The 23,705-nt window shown below is 45.0% G+C and overlaps 1 protein-coding gene across 4 annotated transcripts in view; it reads left to right on the top strand.

Annotated features, from left to right (window-relative positions):
- The window catches only part of ZDHHC21 (zDHHC palmitoyltransferase 21), a 230,126-nt gene that overhangs the window by 123,208 nt on the left and 83,213 nt on the right, over positions 1–23,705 (top strand). For all 4 annotated transcript variants that reach the window (XM_085633770.1, XM_085633781.1, XM_085633799.1 and 1 more), the window contains one exon: positions 12,914–13,052. In XM_085633770.1, coding sequence (XP_085489896.1) covers positions 12,914–13,052 — 139 coding nt within the window. The remainder of the gene's footprint in view (positions 1–12,913; positions 13,053–23,705) is intronic.

Raw genomic sequence — 23,705 nt, 5'->3', positions numbered from 1 at the left:
CCAGGATTTACTCTTCTGCCCGAAGGACTGGTGGCCCAAAGACTCAGAGGCCCCACCTAGTGCTGTGTCTTCTGCGCGCAATCTGGGCGTGCAATTTGATGCAACCTTATCCTTTGACGATCACGTCAGGATCACGGCCGGTTGCTGTTTCAGACTCATTAAATCTCTAAAGAAATTTTTTGACTTCCTCCCCGTTGCTTCTAGGAAATCGGTCGTGATAGCACTGATACTCTCCCGACTAGATTACTGCAATGGGTTGATGGCAGGAGTGAAAAAGTCCACTCTGAAGAAGTTGCAAAGTGTACAGCACGCGGCGGCAAGACTAGTGTTAAAACTTCCCAGGAAATCTTCAGCTTCAACTGCATTAAATTCTCTTCACTGGTTGCCACTGCATAAGAGAATCCTTTTCAAACTCTTACTTACAGTTTTCAAATCCTTGAAAAATATAGGTCCCAAATACCTCGTTAATCGTTTCATTCATTATGATCCCGTACGATGCCTGCGATCCTCAGGGGCCAACCTTGCTAAGATCCCGAGGTACAAATACAAAACTAGGGGTGGAAAAACCTTCACAGTCCTAGCAGCAAGGGCTTGGAACAAACTGCCCGTAAATCTTAGACTGACCGAGACCGAGTGTCTCTTTAGGAAACAACTGAAGACCTGGGTTTATCAGCAATCTGATACCTATGTGTTGGCAGCTATTTAGATCTTTCACCACTTGTCCCCTATACGCATGCTCAGCGCCAAGATGCTCCCTTCGGAGCGAAAGATTGCGCTTTACAAATATCCAAATACAAATACAAATATTGACCCTTTAGCTGACCAGCTTGAATAGCCGGGCTGGTGAGAGGAGGTAGATGATGTCAGTGGGTTGGATACCTCCCCAGACCTTGACATGCTCTTGCCCCCTACAGTGGCTACGGAGGAGGGAGCTTCATACGCAGTGATGTTGCATAGGGCGGCTGAGGCCTTGGGCCTAGAGCTTCCTACGGTGGCAGTCAGGACTAACCTCCTGACAGAGGTGCTTCAGCCTGCAGCGGCCTATCCGGAGCCCCTGCTGCCTTTTAATGAAGCCCTCACCGACGACCTTCTGGACACTTGGTCCAAGCTCAGCACAGGGGCTCCTGTGAACAGGATGATTGCCCAACGCCACTGCCAGGCCCTAGGTGTCTGACTTTTCCTCTCCCAACACCCAACCCCGAGAGCTTGGTAGTCCAAGCCTCATCTTCTAAGGGTGCATTTCCTACAGCTCCCCCAGATAGGGAATCCAAGAAGCTGGACCACCTTGGGAAGGTGTTTTCTTCCGCCAGCTTAGCGCTGAGGTCGGTGAACACCGCATGCATCTTGGGCCGTTATACCCATAGAGTGTGGGATACAGTTGCGCAAGTGCTGCCACAGTGCCCAGAGGAGGCCTGGGCCGTTCTCACCTGCACAGTTGCAGAGGGTCGAGATGCAGCTAAGTTCACCATTCGGTGTGGGCTGGATACTGCAGACTCTCTGGGCAGAACAGTTTCCACGTCGGTAGCCTTGAGGCACTATGCCTGGTTGAGGACATCTGTTTTTTCGGGGTATATCCAATCCACCCTTTTGGACATGCCCTTTGATGGCCGTCGCCTGTTCGGTGACAAGGCGGACTAAGCGCTCAAGCGTTTCAAGGTCTCTAGGCCTACGGCCAGATCCTTGGGCCTCGCGGCAACCTCTCGCCCCATGGAGTCTGCCTTTCGCCCTTTTCATGGCTACGGAAGGAGAGCCTCACCACGTTCCACCCAATCGAGCCACAGGGCCACGCAAGCTACCCAGTCTATTCGTGGCTGCGGATGTGGGACCTAGCGACGTGGGTCTGTGGGCAAGCGGGCGGGCCAGTCCACCCATACCCCCCCCCCTGCAGCAGCCTACAAACCCTCCTAGTCCAACCTTTCAGGGCCACCAGAGGCTAGTGGGTGGCAGGATTCGCCATCACCTCCCCACTGGCAAAACATCACGTTGGACAGGTGGGTTTTACAGATAGTCTGAAGGGGCTACTCCCTCCCCTTCGAGACTACCCCTCCCTTTATGACACCAGCACTCCATCGCATGTCGGAGGGTCACTTGGCCCTTCCCCGCCAGGAAGTTGCAGCTCTCTTGGCCAAGGTAGCTATTGAACGGGTCTCTGTGCCAGAAGTAGGTCGTAGTTGCTATTCCCACTGCTTTCTGGTACCCAAGAAGGACAAAGGCCTGCTTCTGATCTTAGACCTCAGGGCCCTCAACCGCTTCCTCCAGTAGGAGAAGTTCAATATGCTCACGCTGGCTCAGGTCCTCTCTGCACTCAATCCTGGAGGCTGGATGGTAGCGTTGGATTTGCAGGACACCTATTTACACATCCTCGTCCTGCAAGCCCACAGGCGTTACCTACGGTGCACGGTAGGCCACGAGCATTTTCAGTTTACTGTGCTCCCCTTTGGCCCTACCAGCGCCCCTCGGATGTTCACGAAGGTGACGGCGGTGGTCGCAGCTCATCTGCGTAGATCAGGGGTTCCAGTCTTCCCCTATCTTGAAGTCTGGCTGTTGAAGGCAGGCTCACCCCAGGCTGTCGTCTCCCACCTCCAGACTACAGCGGATCTCCTAGATTTGCTGGGGTTCACTATCAACGTGCTGAAGTCACACCTGATTACCTCTCAGAAGCTCCTTTTCATCGGAGCAGTTCTGGATACAGCGCAGTTTCGGGCTTATCCTCGCGAGCAGTGAGTCTGGGATATTCGGGCTATGATACTGATGATTCAGCCTCTGTCCCGGATTTCGGTGAGAATGACACTGAGGCTGCTGGGCCTGATGGCCTCCTGCATCATGCTGGTGGATCATGCCAGATGGCATATGCGGGCTCTGCAGTGGGACCAGAAGTTCCAGTGGGCGCAGCAACAGTGTAATCTTTCCAATGTTGTCCAGATCTCGGAGGGGACTGCATGTCAATTGCAGTGGTGGCTCATGAGCCAGGATTGGGTCAATGGCAGATCCCACTCCCTTCCCCAACCAGAGTTCACAGTGGTGACAGATGTGTCACTCCTGGGATGGGGCTGCCACATGGGCGAGGCGGAGATCGGCTTTGACTCTCACACTGTTTTCCAATGAACTGATTGTCTATTTTTTTGTGAAAAAGTGTTTGACCAACTACCAAGTGAAGGCTTGAATTATTCAACAATCTTCTTTCACTTTATAAATAATTGCTGCTATGTAAAGTACCCTTTTGAATTATGATTATAAAATTGAATTTTTATATACACACCTGATTTTCTGATTTTTTTGTTCTTGTTCTCTCTCCTCCATATGCCAGTCAAGAATAATTTGATGTGATATGCTCTCATTTATTTGATGAACATTCTGAGAAATTTAAGTTGATTGTAAGTCACAAAAAATAAGTGATTAAGATTGTAGGTATACAATTAACCTACCTTTGATTAATGTCCAAGAATTTGTTGTAATTATTGAATAAATCCCTTGAAGGCACCTTCTTACCCATTCATTTATATTTGCCCGAGCCCTCAAGGGTATATTGGGTTGTCCATTATACTTATTTACTCCTGGGATGGGGCTGCCACATGGGCGAGGCGGAGATCGGGGGTCTCTGGTCTCCGGTGAAGTCCAGGCTCCACATCAACCTTTTGGAGCTTCGGGCGATCTGTCTTGGTCTGAAGGCATTCCTTCCTTCTGTCAAAGGAAGAGTAGTGCAGGTGTTCACGGACACCACCACCACCATGTGGTACTGCAACAAACAGGGCGAGGTCGGGTCGTGGACCCTATGTCAAGAGGCTCTTCGTCTTTGGACATGGCTGTAACATCAGGGCATATCCCTGGTGGTTCAACACCTGGCAGGCTGAACGCCAGAGCTGATGAACTCAGCTGCCGGTGCATGATGGATCGTGAATGGCGTCTTCATTCGGAGGTGTTGCAAGGTCTCTTTCAGCAGTGGGGAGAGCCTTGATTAGATCTGTTCGCCACCGAAGAGAACGCGCAATGTCAGCAGTTCAGCACGTTGGAGTTTCCAAGGCGGCACTCGCTCAGCTGCGCTTTTCGTCGCAAGTGGAATTGTGGCCTCCTGTACGCCTTTCCGCCTGTACCTCTTCTACCCAGAGTGCTGAAAAATATCAAGCGCGACCGGGCCCAGGTCATTCTTGTGGCTCTGGACTGGGCACGAAGAATCTGTTATCCTCCGATCAGACTGCCTCTGCGGGAGGATCTTCTGTCTCAGCAGTAGGGGACTGTCCTCCACCCGAACCTGTTCAGCCTCCACCTCCTTGCATGAGATTGAGCGACGACAGTTGACAGCTTTCAACCTTCCTCCCGAAGTCTGTAACGTCATCTTGGCAGCCAGGCGTCCCTCCACTAAAATGGTATACACCTGTAGATGGAACAAATTTGTGGCATGGTGCAAAACAAAGGCTCTGGATCCCCTTTCTGCCCCTCTTTCAGGGGTTCTCCTCTTCATTCTATCTTTTGCCCTGCTCTGAGCACTCTTAAAGGCTATCTTTCGGCCATTTTGACCTTTCTTCGCCTTCCTGATCAGCCTTCTCTTTTCAAGTCTCCGATTGTAAATAGATTTCGAACAGGCATTACTCATCTCTTTCGTCCTTCTTCTGTAACGCCCCAATGGGACTTGAATCTTGTCCTTACTTATCTTATGTGTGCTCCCTTTAGCCTCTACATAATTGTCTTCTTTGTCTTATTACTTTAAAGACTGCTTTCCTGCTTGCCATCACCTCTGCCCGCAGGGTGAGTAAGCTTCAGGCTCTGTCCTCCAAGCCTCCCTTCCTTGCTGGTAATCCGGAAAAAGTGGTCCTTCGCTCTAGGCCCTCCTCTCTGCCCACAGTGGTTTCCTCTGTCCACATTGGTCAGACCATCACATTTCCCACATCCTTCCCGCCTCCGCATCCTTCTAAAGAGGAGGAGAGACTCCACTGTCTGGACCCAAAACATGCACTGTCCTTATACCTTGACAGCACTAAAGATTTCCGACTGGATGATCAACTCTTCGGGGGTTATGTGGGTGCCAATAAAGGTCGGGCCATGTACAAACGTACCATCTCTCGATTGGTTGTCCTATGCATCAAAATCTGCTATTCTTTGGTGAAAAAGGAACCTCCAGTAGGACTGCACGCCCACTCTACCTGGGCGACGGCAGCCACTACTGCTTTGGGACGTGGAGTTCTTCTGATTGACATCTGCTAAGCAGCCACGTGGGCATCCCTGCACACGTTCACAAAACATTTCTGCCTGGACAGCCAAGTCCGGAGAGACCGCTTTTTGGGCCGTTCTGTTCTCCAGGACTTCATGATGCGAATTTAGTTCGCAGACCCACCTCCGGGTTGGTATTGGTGGGGTATCTATTCTAAGGTAAGGAATCTATAACTAATGGTCTCTTTCAGATGAGCAAGTTACTCACCTTCGGTAACGATGTATCTGTAAGAGACAAACATTAGATATAAATTCCTTACTGCCCCACCCATCCTCCCCATTCAGCGAACTGACTTCTAGAGGATAGGGACTGCCTTCCAGGGCCCTAGCTATATGCACCTGTGGTCAGTGTCTTGCATGGCTCTGCGCTTCTGGCATGGAAAGTAGTGTCAGAACTGATGTCAGCGCACAGGGGCGGCGTCTAAGTAGACACTGCGACTTCATCCTGGCAACCACGCCGCCGACAACTGATGCGGAGCGACTGACGCCACCACCTACCAATGCACAGGGGTACTGCTAAAGAAAAATTCTCCTGATCCGGTCTGACTCCTGGGGGTAATTCTAAGCTAAGGAATCCATAACTAATGTATGTCTCTTACAGATACTTCGTTACTGAAGGTAAGTAACTTGTTCTTTAGGTCTCGCCTGAGACAGCATATGTTCTGTCGCTTGAAAGACATTTTGTTTAATTACATTGGGCTTACAGGCCACCCATTGCTTAGCAATGCTTGGGTTCATTGTCCCTCACATTTGCATGCTATCATAAATTGACACATGCGGCATTCACTCCGGCTGTTTGCCCCTCCCCGGAGCATGGCGCTAGAACTCATGTCCTTCTACCGCTCCCTTAATCAGGTGCTACAGTTTTCTTTTTGTCTAAGCTCTTGGCTAGAGTGCATGTCTTTTCCAGCAGTCTCTCTCATGTACTTGCCATACAGTGCTTAATTTGCATCAGCGGTTGGCACCGGCACTTAATTATCACCACCGGGGCTTATAACAGTCTGCCACCTGGTGGCACAGTTTGTCTCATTTAAAGATGGCACAATAACAGTTATGTATTAAATCAATATGCATTAATAAAGACTATTGGCTAAATTGTCACACTCGTAGGTGTGTGATGGTTAGTAGTTGTGTTGGTAGTGCCATTGGCTGCGTTAGAATGGGCAATGTGTGGTGCAAGCTGCAGTGTCCTCCTGACGAGAGCCCTGGTGCTTATTTTTCTACAAATTAATCACTGTTGCCCTCTGTGTTACTTCGCCCCTCACCGCCCTCCCTCCAAGTTTCTTTGCTCAAAAGGGTGGTAAAGCACTCGCAAACTGGAAGGGGTACCCAGGGGACCCCTATCCCTTTGTGAATGCATGGGCAAATCTTTTATAAGAGCAGGCAGTGGTCCCAGGGACCAATGCCTGGCCTTAAAAAATGAAACTGAAAAGTTTCATTTTTCTTTTTTAAATGCATCCCGTTTTCAAACGGGCTGCATTTAAAAAAACAAATGCTTTATTGACATAGTAGTCCCAGACATGGTGGTCTGCAGGCCGCCATTCCCAATGGGGTAGCAAATTGCGACAGCTTCATTAATATTCATGAGGCATGCAATTTGCGACCCAATTGGGAATCGCAAACAGTGTCTGAGACACTATTGTGCATTGGGATATGCGACACGCAAATTGCGAGTCACAATTTGTCGCAATTTGTGAGTCGCAATTCCCAATGGTCGTACATCTGGCCCATAGTGATTTTGGTGTTCTGAAAATTCTGCCACAATACTGAGAGACGTGCCCATATAAAAGGAGTTTTGACAGTGATCATTGTCCTTTAGCTTGACAATATTGAGCTCGAATGCCAAAAACCCAAGCATAACATTTTGAAAATATAGTCTCTACGTTTGCATCAAGTTTCCAACATCCATGCATTGCAGAATCGTTCAACCCGCATGGAAGTGTGAGACTTCCGCTTATGGAAAAGTAACACTAGAATCTTCGCAGTATGACTTTTTAAAATAATTTTTCAAGCAAAACCTTTTTTCTAAAATACACGGAAATGCTTCTCTCAGTTTTGAACGTACCCCGACCCACGGGACTGGTCTCTAGCAACGAGATCTTTAATCTTGAGTTTTATATCCCCAATTGTCCTCTCTTCATCAAGATTGTCAAACTCCTTTTACTTCATTGAATGTTCATTCAACTCGTAACGCTGCTTGTCAATTTGTTCACGCGCTTTAAATTTATTTTCATTTATTTCAGTTATTTGTAGATACAACGCTCATGCCAAGTTGCCATTTGCGTTCCACCACACCAAATATTTCATTCCTTTAAAATTCTTTTCAAAAGTCTTCGAAGCTTTGGTTGCCCCCGAACCTTCGAGGGACCTCAGTACTGTTTGCAGTTGTTCCAAACATGGCCACCAGGTGGTGATGCTGCTTGTATTGCATGACTCCTCTTTATTTCGTTGACTCCGAGAGCCCCTGATAAAGAGTGGCATTCATGTCACACTGCATTTGCCGCCTTTAATCCGAGAGGCAGCAGGCGAGTGTTTCGAATGCTTCTAAGCAGATATTCGGGGATGCAGTTTAAAAAAAAATGTGAGCAGCTTGAAATTTCATCCAACAGTACAATGTTGTGTTTCTTTTCTAAAAGCGTATTGTTATGTAGTAATTTGTATAGTTTTTAATTTGAGCCAGATTCTGCTTCACAGTGCCTACATTCTTTTTTAACATTGAAAGTACAGGTGTAAAGCTCATTAGTTATTCTGCTGCATCCGATTTCTTGTAATGGGAACAAGATGCTGAGGACAAAATAGGGAACAGTAGTGTTTAAACTGGTATAAGTAGCGATGGTGGGATGTGGCAGCACCTGGAATGCTTGCAAAGACTCCTAAAGTCTCTTATGTGGAAGACTCACTTTCTTCAGAAACTGCTGCTCATAGTGGGCCACTACAAGGACAAATGTTACGGTGGCCAAGCTTGTAGCAGCTCAGGTCTTTGCAGTTCCTTCATATGCACCTGCGCTCCACCACTGCGGATCCGTACTCTGCTCCAGCCACAGTCCTCTGCCTGCAAGTGAGTGCACTCCTCAGACCTTCCCATGTGCTGCAGAACGTGCAGGGGTCATGGAAGAGTACATGGGCAGATGTGTCCTCCAAGTTAACTGGCGGACCTACGTTTTTCTGTTTGGCCTTTGCCACATACTGTCAATCCTTCATTTTTAGGTCTCGCCTACGCAGCGCACATGCGCCTAATAGGAGGAGACCTTTAGGAGTCGATTCAGTTTTTCAGGCAAAAACGTGCACGCATTGCATTGCTTTGAATGGCAACGCATGCACGTTTGGCGATTCCCTTGCGGAATCGAGCTTTGAAACCAGATGGTGCCCTTGCTCACTTCGGCAAGGGAAACGCGCCACTGAAACCCCTTTGAGCCCCTCGCATCCAATCTTAAACCTCACGGCCGCGCTTGTTTTTCTGGGTAAGACTTGTTAGCTATGAAAGTTTGGTGACCCTACTTCAGGGACCCAAGGGCCGTGCACGTCATCGCTATTGTAATTATTTATACGGCATAGCAGGCCCATCGAATAATAACAAATTAAACATAGCTTTAATGTTTCGAATAAAGCATATTCGATGAGTTTTAAAATGACTATCGTTCACTTAGCACAACATTGATGGAACTCATATTTTCTGCATTCTTTCCCGCATAGGCTATTTTACTTATTTCAGGCATCGTTTTTTACTTTTTTTTGGCTTAGAAAACATAGCTCTTGCATTGTTCTGCCAATGAAAGGTGGCCACCCGCTTATCCCTCGTTTCTAATATTGTGCCGGAAAAACTGCTTGTTCGTCTGCATTGACTTCATTGCAGTTTCAAGGCGGCCGGTATGTTTGGCTGTTTACGTTGACGGTCTTGTCCTTCCTTCATTTCGATGATTGGTGGCGCTGCCATACTAGCCTGCGTCTCACTTCCTGTTTGTTCTTTCCAGTCTATCAACATACCTTACGGTGGCCGTAAGACGAAAACAATACTAGTATCACAGCAGTTGCCAGTGGAATGTCCAGGGCAGAGCCCAAGGATTGTTTACCATTTCGTTCTCCGGGTCTGGTGCTTTCACGGAGCAAAGGTTGGGGTCTGTGACCATAATTCATGCCTCTTATAATGCTGGTTGATGTCTCTATGCATTGAGGAGGAAGAGTCGCCAAGAAAAAAGTGGTGTATGGGAAGAAGGGAGGGATAATGGAAATGGGCATTGCTGTTTGTGAGGTTTGTGAAGAAGGAGGGATAAATGAGACAAAAAGAGGAAACATGGGCAGAAGTAAGAAGGTAATGTGAAGAATTAATGGCGATAAGTGTAATGTTGTCTCTGGGCATGTCACTTCATGGATGGGTGGTCCTGTACAAACAGGTTCCACTTTAAACTACACGCAGTAGTCTATGAGAGTATAGTAAATTCACGTCCTTGTATTGTAACTGCATTTACAATGCGATTGTTACCCTCTGATGAGGCGTTGAAGCTCCCTACAGCGAGTACCATGCTTCTCCGTACCCCAAGGTTAGTGCACTGATTACGTCGTTATTGGTATTATTTGTGTGCTGTAAAGGAAAGCAATCCCCTTACGAAACAAAGATTCGCAATGGTCAGTTAACTGCCGTGTGCTCAATAGTGAGTCAATGCAAATAATTTGGTGAGATGTGTAGTTACGTTACAGGAAAATATAAACCGTTGGGTTGCAGTGATATGGTTTAATAGTTAGAGAGGTTGTGGTCAATTGCTGAAGTACAATAATAGATTGTAAGACAGACTAGCATGCAGCTTACCATTGGCCTCACGCGGAGAGGGTAATGCATGCAGAGAATGAGATGTAAAGGGTAAAACGAAAGGAGAAGAAACAATAGTTTTAAGTCAAGGCCAATTTTTTATTCAGGGTATTAAGAATAGAAAATCAATTGGAGTAGGCCTTATGCGATAGCATGTAGTTTGAGGATTTAAAATTGTAGAAAGAAACATTGTTTGGATTTGAGACAGCATGTTTTACTGTATCATCAGTAAAGTGTTCACTCCCCCATGTGGGGCACCAATGCACCCATTTAAGTGGATAGTAGAGATTGAATGGGACTGCCCCCTGCATTGTATACAGTTGTGTTCCCTGCATTGAGTGCCCACCTCTGAGTATTTGGTATACTGATTTTCGATTTTGACCCTAGCCCTACGCTAATCTAGGATGTGTGTGAAGACCTAAGCCTGCCTTTGACGTGTGCATCCTAGACCTAATTGGGGCGCCCAAAGTATCCTCCCATTAGGTGAACCATGGAATACAGGCCCTGCCATATCAGTAGCTAAAACAAGTTTTTTTTTCATCTGTGTTTCTGGAATGGAAGCCTACTTGCCCACTCATGTAAAGTTCTGCATCTATGCCATATCGCGATCCTTGTGTGAACATCCTAATTGAATGTTGTATTTGTTATTTTATGGGTCCTGTGTGGTACATGGCGTGCATGTGGGTGAGCTAGAGCAATGGAGGCCCTTGGGTACAATTTTGGAAGTCCAAGACTTGTTAATGCAAGCAAAATGGAAGTGAGGTTGTTTCCCAGGCAGTAGAATTGTATTGCTTAAATTCCTGAAGCTGGAGGGAGGAGGCATAGGCACTGAAGTGGGGAAGGAGGAGATAGGACTTTCTTTAAAAATTCAGTTAGATCCTTTTGCTTCCAGTAGCTGCTGATTTGATTTCCTGAACACTACCATTTAGTATATGGTGGAGGTAAAGAGTGTAACTGCAGCTTCTGTTTTTCAGAGTGTGAAAGGCCCTTTAGTTGAAGCCACTCTATTGTCTCTTTTCCTAATCTCTGTTAAGTGTGGCTGTTGATTGCCAGGTTCAGAAAGCTGACACCTCTTTGTGCCTCTTGTGTGGGTGCTTTAGAATTGAAACAATCCTGTGAGGTGAGGAGCCTATAAAAGTTATAATTGCACCTTTATTTAAACCAAGTCTTTAAAGCTTTTGTTAGCCACCTTAAACAAGCATTGGCATAGCCAATAGGTCTCGCCTTTGGGACCCTATAAGTATTTAGTTATGCAGCACAATATCCCTGGTGCAACAACATCAACTGTTGCATGGCTAAACACTTATGAGGTCCCAAAGGCGCGACCTATTGGCTATGCCAATGCTTGTTCTTTATGCAATTTCCAAAAGGCAGATCATAAAAAGATACATGCAATAAGAAAATCATACAATATAAAACACATTTGTTAAAAAACTTCCACAATTAAAAAGGAGATATTGTGTTAATTTACAGTTTGTAAATTGACAGAGCATACAATTTAATTCCAAAGACATCAAATCTGATGGAATAATATAATAAGTAAAAAAATGAGATGCCACATACTGTATTGTTACCAAACACTGCCCGTGCTCCTCGCTGTCTTCAAATATCTCACAACCTTCTGACTGTGAGCCAAAGTACACATGGCAGCAGCTTCACCTGGTCTCCCTTAATCAGTGTATAATCCAAGAAAACCCTCTGGAGAGCCCAGAAAGACATTCCCAGACACATGCTTGAAAAGTAGCCACTGTCTGTATCTCTAGAATTGCCTCTGGTAATCCTGCCATGTAGCACTCAAGAAACACCACCTAGATAGGCTATAAAAGAACAGGACACCTACCTGGTTCTGCTTCCCTCTTTAGCCTGCTGTTAGAAGCTGATGTCCATACCCCGATCTCCCTGCTCTGCCGGCTAAGCTTATGGGGTCATCAAACGGGGAGGTGTCCTAGTCTGACCTGGTTGGCAGTAGCAGAGAGTGGGGTTAGCCGAGAGGATGCTCCTGGTGGAGGGATCCGTCTGAATAACCTGAAACTGGTCTTCCAAAAATCTACAACCAATTTATCTTCGTGAACTGTCTACTTGATCCTGCTTACCAAGACAAAAATATCCACTGTAATGCACACACAGTCTCAGAGAGAGAGAGCAAAATGAAATGAAAGGTCCTCTGCTTGACCAACAGAAGCCTGGACGGCACAACACTGTCATACCTGGATGACCGGACTCCTACCCCCGACATCCCAAATGTTCCACCCACCCTCCCAGTAGACACTTAGTACTGCCAAGATCTCTGTTACAGGACAATCACCCTCTCAACATCCAATTTCTTTCAATGTTCGTGATTTTTCGCACACTGTGGATATAGCCTCGTAGTCTGTTACCACAGAGCTGCTAACACTAGTGACAACCTACTCCCCTCTCCGCCAGACCAGTGAACTAACAGAAGGTTAACGTTCTCGGCCACCTCAGACCTCTCCCCCTGAGGTGTACCACGTCCCCCACATTGCCTGCAGTGTCACGAGAGCTTTACCTCTGAACACCTACCGCCCTCCACTTCCCCTGTGCTTCCTGTTTGAACCCTACTGCTGTCTGTATGCCCCTAAACCTGCCTGCCAACGCTGATGTATGCTTCTAAGGCTGCCCCACAGGATTTATTTCATTTGTGTGTTATTTTGTCTGCTGTGTCACAGATTGTCTCGTCCACTCGTGCTAAAGTGACTGTAGTGTGTCTGTGCACTAACGGTACGCAAACTGAATGTCTATTTTGCGCTCTACAGATCCACATGAAAGAAATTCAATAAAATAAATGTGAAAGGCTAGTGTGTCGCATCACATTTGAATGCATCATGTTACAGCAATTGCCTGATTTAAAACGTGCAAGGTAATACGCTTTACATTTTTTCATAGGATAAACAATTGCGTTGGCGAGGATAACCACTGGCTCTTTCTGCAGCTCTGCTTCTACACCCAGATCCTCAGCGGCTACACCCTGGTGCTGGACTTCTGCCACTATTATTACTTTTTGCCACTGAGAAGCAAAAACTGGGTAAGCATCTGTTGGTTTACAACAGCTTTTTATTAATATCTACTGATTTTATTTGCTATTTTTACATAACGCACAGTAGCTTACGACACAGTGCCTCAGATGCATAATTTCAGCACATGTTCTTCCTTGCCCTGTTATCTAACGCACAGGGGGGTAATTTGTAAATATTCCCATCCTCTGCCCCTTTGTACTTCTTTGGCTCATGATGGTACACCACAACTGCTTTTATTTTGCTGGTGCGTCATATAGATCAAAAAACCAACAGAAAAGATCGAGGTGTACTTGATCAGGTCTTCTGCATTTTTGCTCTTTGTTCAGCTCATTCCACCATGGTATGGGTAGGACTAGATGTAGAGAAGAACTCCACTATTTCCATCTGCTCCAATGAAAAAGAAAAAACTCCTACATTTACTGGGAAAGACCTCTGAGTAGAATTTGTTTGCTGCCCCCCTAGCAAGCAAACTTAGGTGCCACCTTGGCTGTGTGGTGTCTCAAATGTGGAACAAAATGGCTCGGATACAACCCAGTCTACAAGCATAACAGAAATCTGCAAGAAGTCTTTTTCAGGTCGGAGAAGACCATCTTTTCTGCTGAGGTACTGCATTGAGTCATGTGGTCATGCTTACGAGTTCCCAAGTCGTTGTTGCTTTGTCCCCCCTCTGCCTTCCCCTTTTCCTTGAGACTCGGTGGGGGGGGGGGGAGGTTTTTCTCTACTAATTGAAGTTGCTCTTTACAGATCTCTTCTCTTTTGCTGCTCATGACTGCCTGGATGCTGAGCTTCTAGTTAGTTAAGGTGTTTTGAACGTGTGGAACACTTCCAACCTTAAAGAGGAAATGTAGAAAATTTGGTTGACAGGCTTTGTGAGACAGCGTAGTCTTGGTCCGAGTTGCTGAGCACACACACTGCCCTAATTGGTGTCCACTGAGGCAAATTGAGGTAAACGCAGCTCACCTTTGGTAGCTTGACCGGAGCCACAAAAGTCGTCTTAGAAAATATGTGCGGTGTTATGTGTAACAAACCACCCAGACAAAATGATTAAAGGAATAAATGACTTAGAGGCCTATGTAAAATTTAAAAGAAAAAATGTAACAAGGAAAATAAAGGGACAATTGTGAAAACTAGTTGAATAGTAATAGAGGATTGGATGGTTAAAATATGTTGAGGCCAAACTGAATGAGCTATGCGAATTATTTCAGGATCCCGAATCCTGTAAGAAGGTCACAAAGAATAGGATAACGGAACTATTTATGCAGAGAGCAAACCATGCATGACGGGCAAAGAATAGTTTCCAAAATTCAACCACTATGACCTGGCCCCATCAAGACCCGGGGAAGGCTTTTTCTATCTTTCTCGCATTAACAATGTGCAACATAGATTTATTGTACTCCGCTTTCGTCTGAATATGATTGTTACTACTAGGGTATCCTAGAAAATGCAACAAATTGGCAGATCTGTCAAACTGCGCTTGTAACAATCACTCACCGCAGTCAGACCTCCATATAATACTTTTCTGCAAGAAGTATACTGAAGAAAGGAATACATTTATCCTTTCAATTCTGAGGCACCATAGATTCACACAGTGTCGGGTGGCAGTTTACTTTTTTAAATCCTTACCGAATTTATTTGTATGTTTTTCCGTAGCTTCATTCTTGTGAGCTTGTTTTAAAAAGAGGAAACCGGGGATGATATTTAGGCTGCAATAACCAAAATGAATTCTTCATTCAATTGTTTTTAACTTGTTTTTTAACTTGTTTTTAACCTGTTCACTATGTAGTAGGTAAATGGTCATATCGGTCTTTTCTCTCTTTTTTCTTAGTTTTTATTTTGTATACATGGCTACATATTAGTGTTGACATTTGAGGATGAATTTGTACCTTTATGGTCTGTTTTTTATAAACGATCGAATAAAGTTGTGAATTGGTAATTGAATAGTTGTTCAAAAACTGAAACACTCCTTATTGAAATCAAATATAAAATTTGCTACATTAGAAATAATAGAAAGGTGTCAAAGAATGCATTTCCTCTTCAGGAGTGTATGTACCCCCAGTGATTGACCATAGGAACCTATGTCTCCATGTACCCCAGGCAAGTGACTGGCTTTTTTTTACATTTCTTTTTTAAAGATCTTTTTATTAAACATAAAAAAAAGAAAAAACAAGCTTCAGATCATCATCAATTACATTGTAGCAGCACAGGAGGAACATCTTCACAGGCATCTCAGAACATGACAAACATCTTTGGCACCCAATAGCTTGAATTAACCGTACAATCTATGAATATAGGAGCCTCTCATCTCCTTGGCAATTACTGGAGCACCCCCTGTGACATTGTTCACGGACCTCGATTTTGCGCCCTCGCCCCCCATATCTTTTTGGCTTCACCTGGGCAGCCCCGGCTCTGATATATCACCCGCTCTGCACCCTGACACCAATCCACATCTTTTTTCCAGGCTTCCAGTGTGGGGGTCGTCACCGCCCCTATGCCTAGGCGATGTTTCTCTTGGCCACCCCCCTGCTAAGGCCAGCCAAGTCTTGGCCCATTGCGGCCACGTCATCTATCCCGTTACTCCCAGGATATGCCACCTCGGATCTAGTAGGACACTCTCTCCCACTACCTCTGTCATCATACGGGTAATACCATCCCAGTATCCTTGAATTTTGGGGCAGGACCATAAAATATGGAAAAAGGACCCAGACTCACCACATCCCCGAACACACTCATCCGTCGTACAGCTACCCATGCGTACGTGGACCATGCGTGAGGCATACGATCTACGGAGAATACAAAGCTGGGCAAGCCTAAGCTGTGCACTAATGGCGATTTCTCTAGGGCTCTGTAAGGCCTCGGCCCAGTCATCGTCCTCGAGGAGGCCCACATCCGATTCCCATGCCTCTCGCAGAGGGCCCAAGCAGTCTGAGGAATTATTCACAAGCTTCTTATAAGTGAGAGATATCGCTTTATCAGTAATGGGATCAAGTAGGAGGCGATCCTCAAGTAGTGAATACTCCGGTAGCGGAGTGCCGTCCTTCAGGTGACAATGAAGAGCATGTCGTAGTTGTCGGTATCTGAGAAATTCCTCCCCCTCCTATGTGAAACTCCTCCCTCAATGTGTCGAAATCTATCATCTCTCTTCTCTTCCATACATCCCCCAACAAATCGATCCCATTGCCGAAATCCCTTCAGTCGTTTCAGTTCACTCAAACAGTCTCCGTCCCATAAAGGCGTCAGCTCTGTGAGCTTTGCCTCCCATCCTGTCATTTTATTCGCCTTATGCCATACTTCGATGACTGTACGGGTGTGGACCGGGAGGAGTGGATTGCTCCTTATTTTCCTATACAGCTCCATCCGATAATTGCCATTGCTCATTGCTAGCCGATCCACTCTATATGCCGGTTCCTCAAGTGAGAGAAGACCCATCCGTTAATATTAACGAATTGGGAAGCCCAGTAATATAGCCTAATGTTAGGGACAGCAAGGCCCCCATAGTACACTCCTTTCTGAAGTTTCTTGAGCGCATTCCTGGGGCTGCCACCTCCCCACAACAACGTACACTGTTCGGATTCGACAGATCGGAAAAAAGGCCTCTAGTATTCGAAATGGTGTGTTTTGAACCACATACAGTAGGCGGGGGAGAGCCATCATTTTAAAGAGACCTGCTCTGCCTGCTAGGGAAACAGGTAGTCGTCTCCAGTGGGCTGCATCGTCTCGTAGACGTTCCAATTGTGTCTGTATGTTTAATTGCATGAACTCATGCTCTGAGTGCGATATCCATATGCCTAAATATTTAAACGTTTCCTTCCTCACCAGTTTTGAACATACTGACGTTAGGGGAGGGAGCTCCCCCACCAATGAGAACACTAGGGATTTGTCCCAATTAACACAATATCCAGAGTATGTTCCGAACGATTGTTTTATATGAATAAGCCGGTGAAACGTTTGGCGTGGCCTGTGGGCATACAGTAGAATATCGTCCACATATAAGGATATTCGCTCTTCCTAGCCTCTCCCAAGATTAATTCCTCTAACCACCGGATCCCCTCGAATCCAGACCGCTAACGGTTCCAATGCTAACACAAACTGCATCGGTGACAATGGGCAGCCCTGCCTCGTGCCCCGATGGAGCTTAAAGGCTCATGATATATTCTCATTGACTCGCACTCGCGCCATTGGGGCAGTGTATAATAGGCAAATCCACTGCCGTAGCTTTGCACTCATCCCAATTTTATCCAGGACAGCGAACAAGTATGGCTATTCGATGCTGTCGAACGCCATCTTAGCGTCGAGCGATAGGAGGGCGGCAGGCACATCCCGATTACCTTGGGTCATCTGCATGACGCCGTATAAACGTAGCAAATAAGGCCTGGTACTCCTATGCGGCATAAAGCCGGTTTGATCTGGGTGAATGAGGGACTGGATAACCATGCTCAAACGGGTTGCAATGACCTTGGCCAATACTTTTGCTTCAAAATTCAAGAGGGAGATAGGTCTGTATGAACTACAAAGGTCATGCGGTTTACCTTTCTTCAAGAATACTACAATGGTCGTCATCCTGAGATCCTCTGGGAGTTGGCTATCGTCCCTTGCACCGAGGAACATATTGAGCATGTGTGGGGCTAATTTGCTCACCGTGCACCTCTGTGGGGAGTCCGGGCCTGGCGCTTTCCCGGACTGCAAATCTCGTATGGCATTTTCTACTTCCTCTACGGTAAAGTCTGAGTCAAGCACCACTCTATCCCCCTTCTCAAGCGTTGGCAGAGCCATATCTTTGAGTAACTCGTAGGACTCCACTTCCCCCCCGCTTGGTCCGTGATTGGTATATGTTCTCGTAGTACTCAGCAAAGAAATCCGCTAATTCTGTGCCTGTGCCAACCCTAGAGCCGCCCTCAGTCCTAATGTCGGAGACTCAATTACGACTCCTGTCCTTCTTTTCTAGCCAAGCGATTAGTTTGTTAGCCTTGTCTCCCAGGTCATAGATCTTCCTCTGTGTAGCGAGGGGCGTTTTCCTCCAGATCGTTAAGCTCTTTTTGCTTGAGCTTAAGTATATGGCTCGGAAGCCATTGTCCGCTCAAGATCCAGAAGCTCCTGCTCCAAAGCTACACACTGAGCACATTTTTCCTTGCGCTTGCCGCCACTTGTTGCCTGCACAAAATCCCTGGCCACCACCTTATACGCCTCCCAGAGGATGCAGTCGGAATGTACCGAGTCCACATTTTCAGCAAAATACTGGTCGGTGCTCTCCACAAACAGGTCCCTAAAGTGACTGCCTTTTTAATGTGTATGGCTAGACTATAGCAGGTGGTTGGTGATAGTCAAAATCTTTACCTTCAAACATAGAAAACGTTTTTTTGATAATGGAAATGTCAGTTGCCACCAAACTGGAGGGTGCAAGGCTCCAGTTGAGTAGCTACATACTGCTGAGACCTGCAGATAATGATGGGCCTTTGTTTATTAGCTTCTTAGCTGGCAAGGAGATCAAGTGAGGCAGACTGGTGAGCACTCATGATGGGTCAAATGTAGCATTTGCAGTGGATGACTATTTTTGTCGTTCCAACTTTTAAGCGTATTTTGGGTATCAACAAAGTACACTCACATAATGTAAGTGGTGAGGGCTCAGTGAAGTAAAGTAGCCTTTTGGAAAACCTTGATGCGTACTTTTTGCAGACATTACAAATCTCTAGCCGGATGAAGCAGTATGACTCTCAGATGAGGTCTCCGGTTGAACAAAATCTTTACAGCATACCTTTGAGGTCTTTGAGGTATTTGGTAATGGTTGCAGACTGCATTTAGTGTAGTCCTATTGTTACTTCTAACAACTTCTATAAGTGCTACGTTATTCACATTCCCTGTTCTATCCTTGTTCTCCCTTTGCTAATTATGCATTTCTTAGGAGGTGCAACTACTACGTACTCAGTGTTTTTACTGAAGAGCATGTTGTACATTAGAACAAACAGGTATGACATTGTAACACATGCCTCTTTCTGTGTCGGTAGGCCGGTGTGTGCAAAAACAACATCCTGCTCAGTCAACTGTCCCCCTGTCCCGTCTTTATCAATGGCAATTTATTCAATGTGGTACAAAAGTCATTATAATATCAGCAATGGGGGGTCAATGCTGCCAGTAGCACCCATGATCATTTTCTCCAATTGTTCTGAAAGTCTTGAGCAAGTCTTGAGGCATTGTTCCAATCGTTGGTACGTGTGGCTAGTGTGACTAGTTGGAAGAAGGTCTTATCTTCTGCTGCGTCTGTACTATGTTCAAAAAAAGTCTGCTGAATAATAATGTAGAGCCTCAGAGATGATACCCTTAAACAGAAAAAGTAACCATTGGTGCCTGTCTTCAAGTAATTTGAGAGGTTTTCAAGCACTTCTATTACTTAGGCACATTCGATATGAAGAAAACAAAGTGAAGAAAAGGTAAAGATGTCTCGTTGTCACAACTTGTAGACTGAGGGGTTGGGGCGTCGATGTTTCCAGACGTTCTTTAGTTGATGTATCCTTGGGGCCCACTTACACACTCGTCCTTTCTCTTCTGTGTAGCACGTGCAACCCTTCAGGATGAGCTTGGGATACCATCCCCACTTGGTAGTTTCCGTGGAACACATGTTGTTTCTGTGTGGCTCCTTGCCCCTTGCACAACCCCTCAATCACATGCGAGATGAACGCTGGTCCATTTTCAGAACCCAAAAGCATAGGTTCTCAAAAGCGAGCTATGAACTCTTTCAGAAGGCATTTGGCAATAGTTTGTGCATTGCTGTTCTTGAACTGGCATGCGTTAGTCCATTTGCTGATCATGCACACAATAACCAACACGTACTTGTAGTTTTAGTAGGGGGGGGGTATGTTGATGAAGTCCATTTCATGTGGGGGAATGAAGTGACCTGAGGTAGTGGAAATACAGCTTTAGGAAAGCAGTCTGATCTTCCTATCACATCGTACAAGTGATGAACCATGAAAAAAGACGGGCCAAGGGGGCAAGCATTATCGTTGGTAAACATTTCGTTCCATTTGGGCCTATTCATCTCCCTTTTCTGTTTGTATACATCCTCCCCTGTTCCCTTCTTCATTTTCTTCCACCCAGCCCTTTTAATAATATATTTAGTGTCATATGCTATTCTGTCTTGTACATCTGCATCAATACATTCATTACCGATTGATACACAGTCCTTGGGAGAGGCGTGTGCAGCCCATTCTACAATTGAAACTGGAATTTTAAAATAATATGGCTTTTTTGTAAAGCGCACGTTTACTCAGAATGGTATTGTGGCGCAAAATAGCAAATCTTTATTGTTCCCCTAACTCAATGGTACTAATTTTATCCAACTTAGAAAGATGAAAGGCTGAGGAGACCTAGCAGCATTTGACATGTGCCCATGAAGTCAAACCATAGGTATATCTAGCGTGCATTCCACTCCATCATTTTATCTCCCCTCTTCTGTGCACTTCCGTGCACAAGAAATTGGAAGGGAACAGTCTCCAGTCTTAACTTGCTTATTCCAATCTTCTGTCTAATGTTCACCATCTGCTCCGACATTTACGTTGCTCTAAGTCTAGTGTCACTAACTTTCTTGTCCGTGAGACACAATTTCAAAATTATCCCTATTAACTAACCCCAACTGTGTGCTCTTTGTGGCAGCACTTACTGGATCTGCCCTAGCATGATGGGCTACTGCTTGTGCCTGCTTCAGTTGTTGCTGAATTTGGAAGCAGGTAGGAGTAAATTATTCTGTACTTTGTTGCTCAGTACTACAGCATTTGGTGTAATCTTCAGTGTGAATTATAATTGGCCATCCAAATAGAGAGATATTAATATGCACTTGAAACTGAAAGTATCTCCTTTTCTGCCAGGAAACTATATTACCTATATTGATGGCATTTTTAGTCTTTTTAATATTGTGGGCCATGATCCAAAAATATCAAAAGGAACAGCTCCATTTTACCTGGTATTACATCTTCTATCATTGTGCTCTGGGCGGTAAGGGACGGCAGTCCTTGACCTCACCTTATTATGTCACTCTTTCTTTTGTGTGGCTGGTCTATCATTTGACGCTGGGCCTAGTCTAGGGTGTAATAGCAACCAGAAAACGCAAAAAGGTGCTGTGTGTTGTGGCGAGAAATGCATGCAAAAGCCTTCCTCCCCCTCTTACTACCACTTTACTGAATATTCAAGTGGGAGGATCCTTTACTATGGGTGCAAGCACGCCAGAAAGGTGAGATGAGAAGAGTGAGGTGTTACTGTCAAGGAACAGAATGTACTTAATTTAATGTGTAATGAGTTTAAAATAGGGGAGCCCATTTAAAACCGTGCTCAAAAAGACGTAATTAATAGTCGTGAAGGCAGCTAATTGGAAGCTAGACACAGTATTCACTGGATGTACCACGCACCAGTTGCGTGGTCTCCAGTTGAACCTGTCTCAGTTAAAATGGGTGTGCTTGGCACGTACCCAGATGTTCCTGCTTATCACTTCTTACTGTAGTGCACAAGAGACGTACACCTATATATAACATCTCCTGTGGTACCACCGTGAGAGAAAGAGATGAGGGGAGCCCATAAGCAAAATAGGAGATGAATGGTAAGTATTGCCCTTCTAAAAACAAAGGTCTTATGTTGAAGTGCCACTTTTATTCATCAAATCATTAACACAGCAGAGAATATATTCATCAGTTTGTTAGCTCCAGAAAGACTATTCAAAACCACAATTGTAATCAGCCAAAAATAGTAAAACAAGAATAGATGTTTATGACGCTCAAGTATCTAGAAGGCAAACCCTTAAATGAGAAAATTAATGGTGCAAGTATTTACAATTTCAAAATACATTTAAAGGCAATAAAAGGGTGAAATTTCATGGTCCTGGGGCACTACACCAAGGCAGCTTAATTTGAGGGGGTGCTTCTCCAAAAGTATGAAAAATAGACGTGTAAACGATAGAGAAACATAGCTGTCTGATTTATATGAAAATAGAACCCCTTTTAAAAAAAAAATTTTTTTTTAAAAATCAAATATAGCCTGGAAGTCTTAACAAAGTCTTGGCATTTAAAGACACATTTCTGGAGTGAAGAACAAAGTCATGTAATGCAAATATATTTTAAGTCAATGGAAATACTTTCAAAATGCAACATACACTTTACTGCAGTGCTAGGAATGCACATGTTAAGTTATGAGGGACAACCATTAGTGCTTTGCAATAATGTTTTAGAATAAGGGCAATGCAGAGGAGAGAGAAAAAGACCATTTCAAAGTACAATAAGAAATTAGAGCTTCAGCCAAAGATGCTTAGATAGAGGGCTGAAGGAGACCACACAGGCGTCAGTGACCCAAGGGGTCACTGCAGCGGGGTAGTCCGTCGAATGGATTAAGGAGCAGATTATTATACTCTTTTAATGATGAACTATTGACCACAAAAGGACAACATTATCAGGTGCCTCTGACCTATAGGACAAGACGCATTGTGGTCACTTCTGGGAAATATTTAAGTAAATAGAAGTGCCACCCATCCTACAAAAAGTTTCTCAAAGGTCACAGGATACTTGGCCATGAATCATAATGAAATTGAGCACCTATTGAACAGTATTCGCGGCACTTCAGGGAGAAAGGCTTATAAGCCAGGTAATAGAGGGAGAGACGCTAAATTGCAAATCGAGAGAAGGTGACAGACATTATATCTATTAAAGTGCACCGCATGTAGCTGAAAAAGGAGAAGAACAGAGGACACCCATTACAATATGGAGAGAGAAGTCGAAAGGCGTTGGCTACTGCCAGGCCTAAGATAGGAAACCACAATGCAATGTGATGAAGAAAAGTAGCTCCCCTTTTGGAAGCACGCAATTGAAAAAAAGGATACTGTTAAACTTAATGCGATAAGATGCCTCCCGTTCCCTGCAGAAATAAACGTTCAAACAATACAATTTACACCAAATAAGTAATCAAAATTCAAAACAAATGTGAGCTGCCAGACGCAGTTCCATAAACATGTATTTGTGGCACAAAGTGAGACGCCAGACACAACCTCCTGTCACCAAGTACGTGCTTCAAAATATAAATGTGAGGAAATAGTTAAACAATTCGAGATATATTGTTGTGCACTACATGGTCAGTTATCTGAAAGTGACCTGTGCTAATAATGTGGTGCTGCGCGACATGGGTCAGACAGGGGCTGGGGGGGCAAGGGGTAACTATATAATACTATTTATTCACAAAAAGGCAACAGCATTGATATAATGAAGGGTCGGTGCGCCAGGCACAGATGCTTAAAAAGACAACCACAATGCACGCTAACAAAGTCCATAATAAAAAGACATTTGACCCTAAAATATTTGCACTTCAATTATACAAAATGTGAAGCATATTATGTACATTTCTATCTATCTATATATATATATATATATATATATATATATATATATATATATATGAACCCACAGCGCTATTTGCGCATTCTCCTCTGCTGGCCTAAATGCGTACAGAAGGGTGTCTCAAAATAACATAGCAAAAAATAAACGTCTTTACATTTCATTTCAGCACAGGAAGAGAACAGAAAACCACATTGGAAGGTGTTCTGTTCACAAACCATAATCATACAATACTCATGTTGACTGTCTTTGGAAATAAAAATATATACTGACAGTCCCTCGCAAAAGCAGAGGAAGTCTGATAAC

The sequence above is a fragment of the Triturus cristatus genome, chromosome 2_1 (genome assembly GCF_964204655.1).
Source record: "Triturus cristatus chromosome 2_1, aTriCri1.1, whole genome shotgun sequence".
Lineage (NCBI taxonomy): Eukaryota > Metazoa > Chordata > Amphibia > Caudata > Salamandridae > Triturus > Triturus cristatus.
Note: the sequence above shows the minus strand (reverse complement) of the source record. Positions and strands in the feature narration are given on the sequence as shown.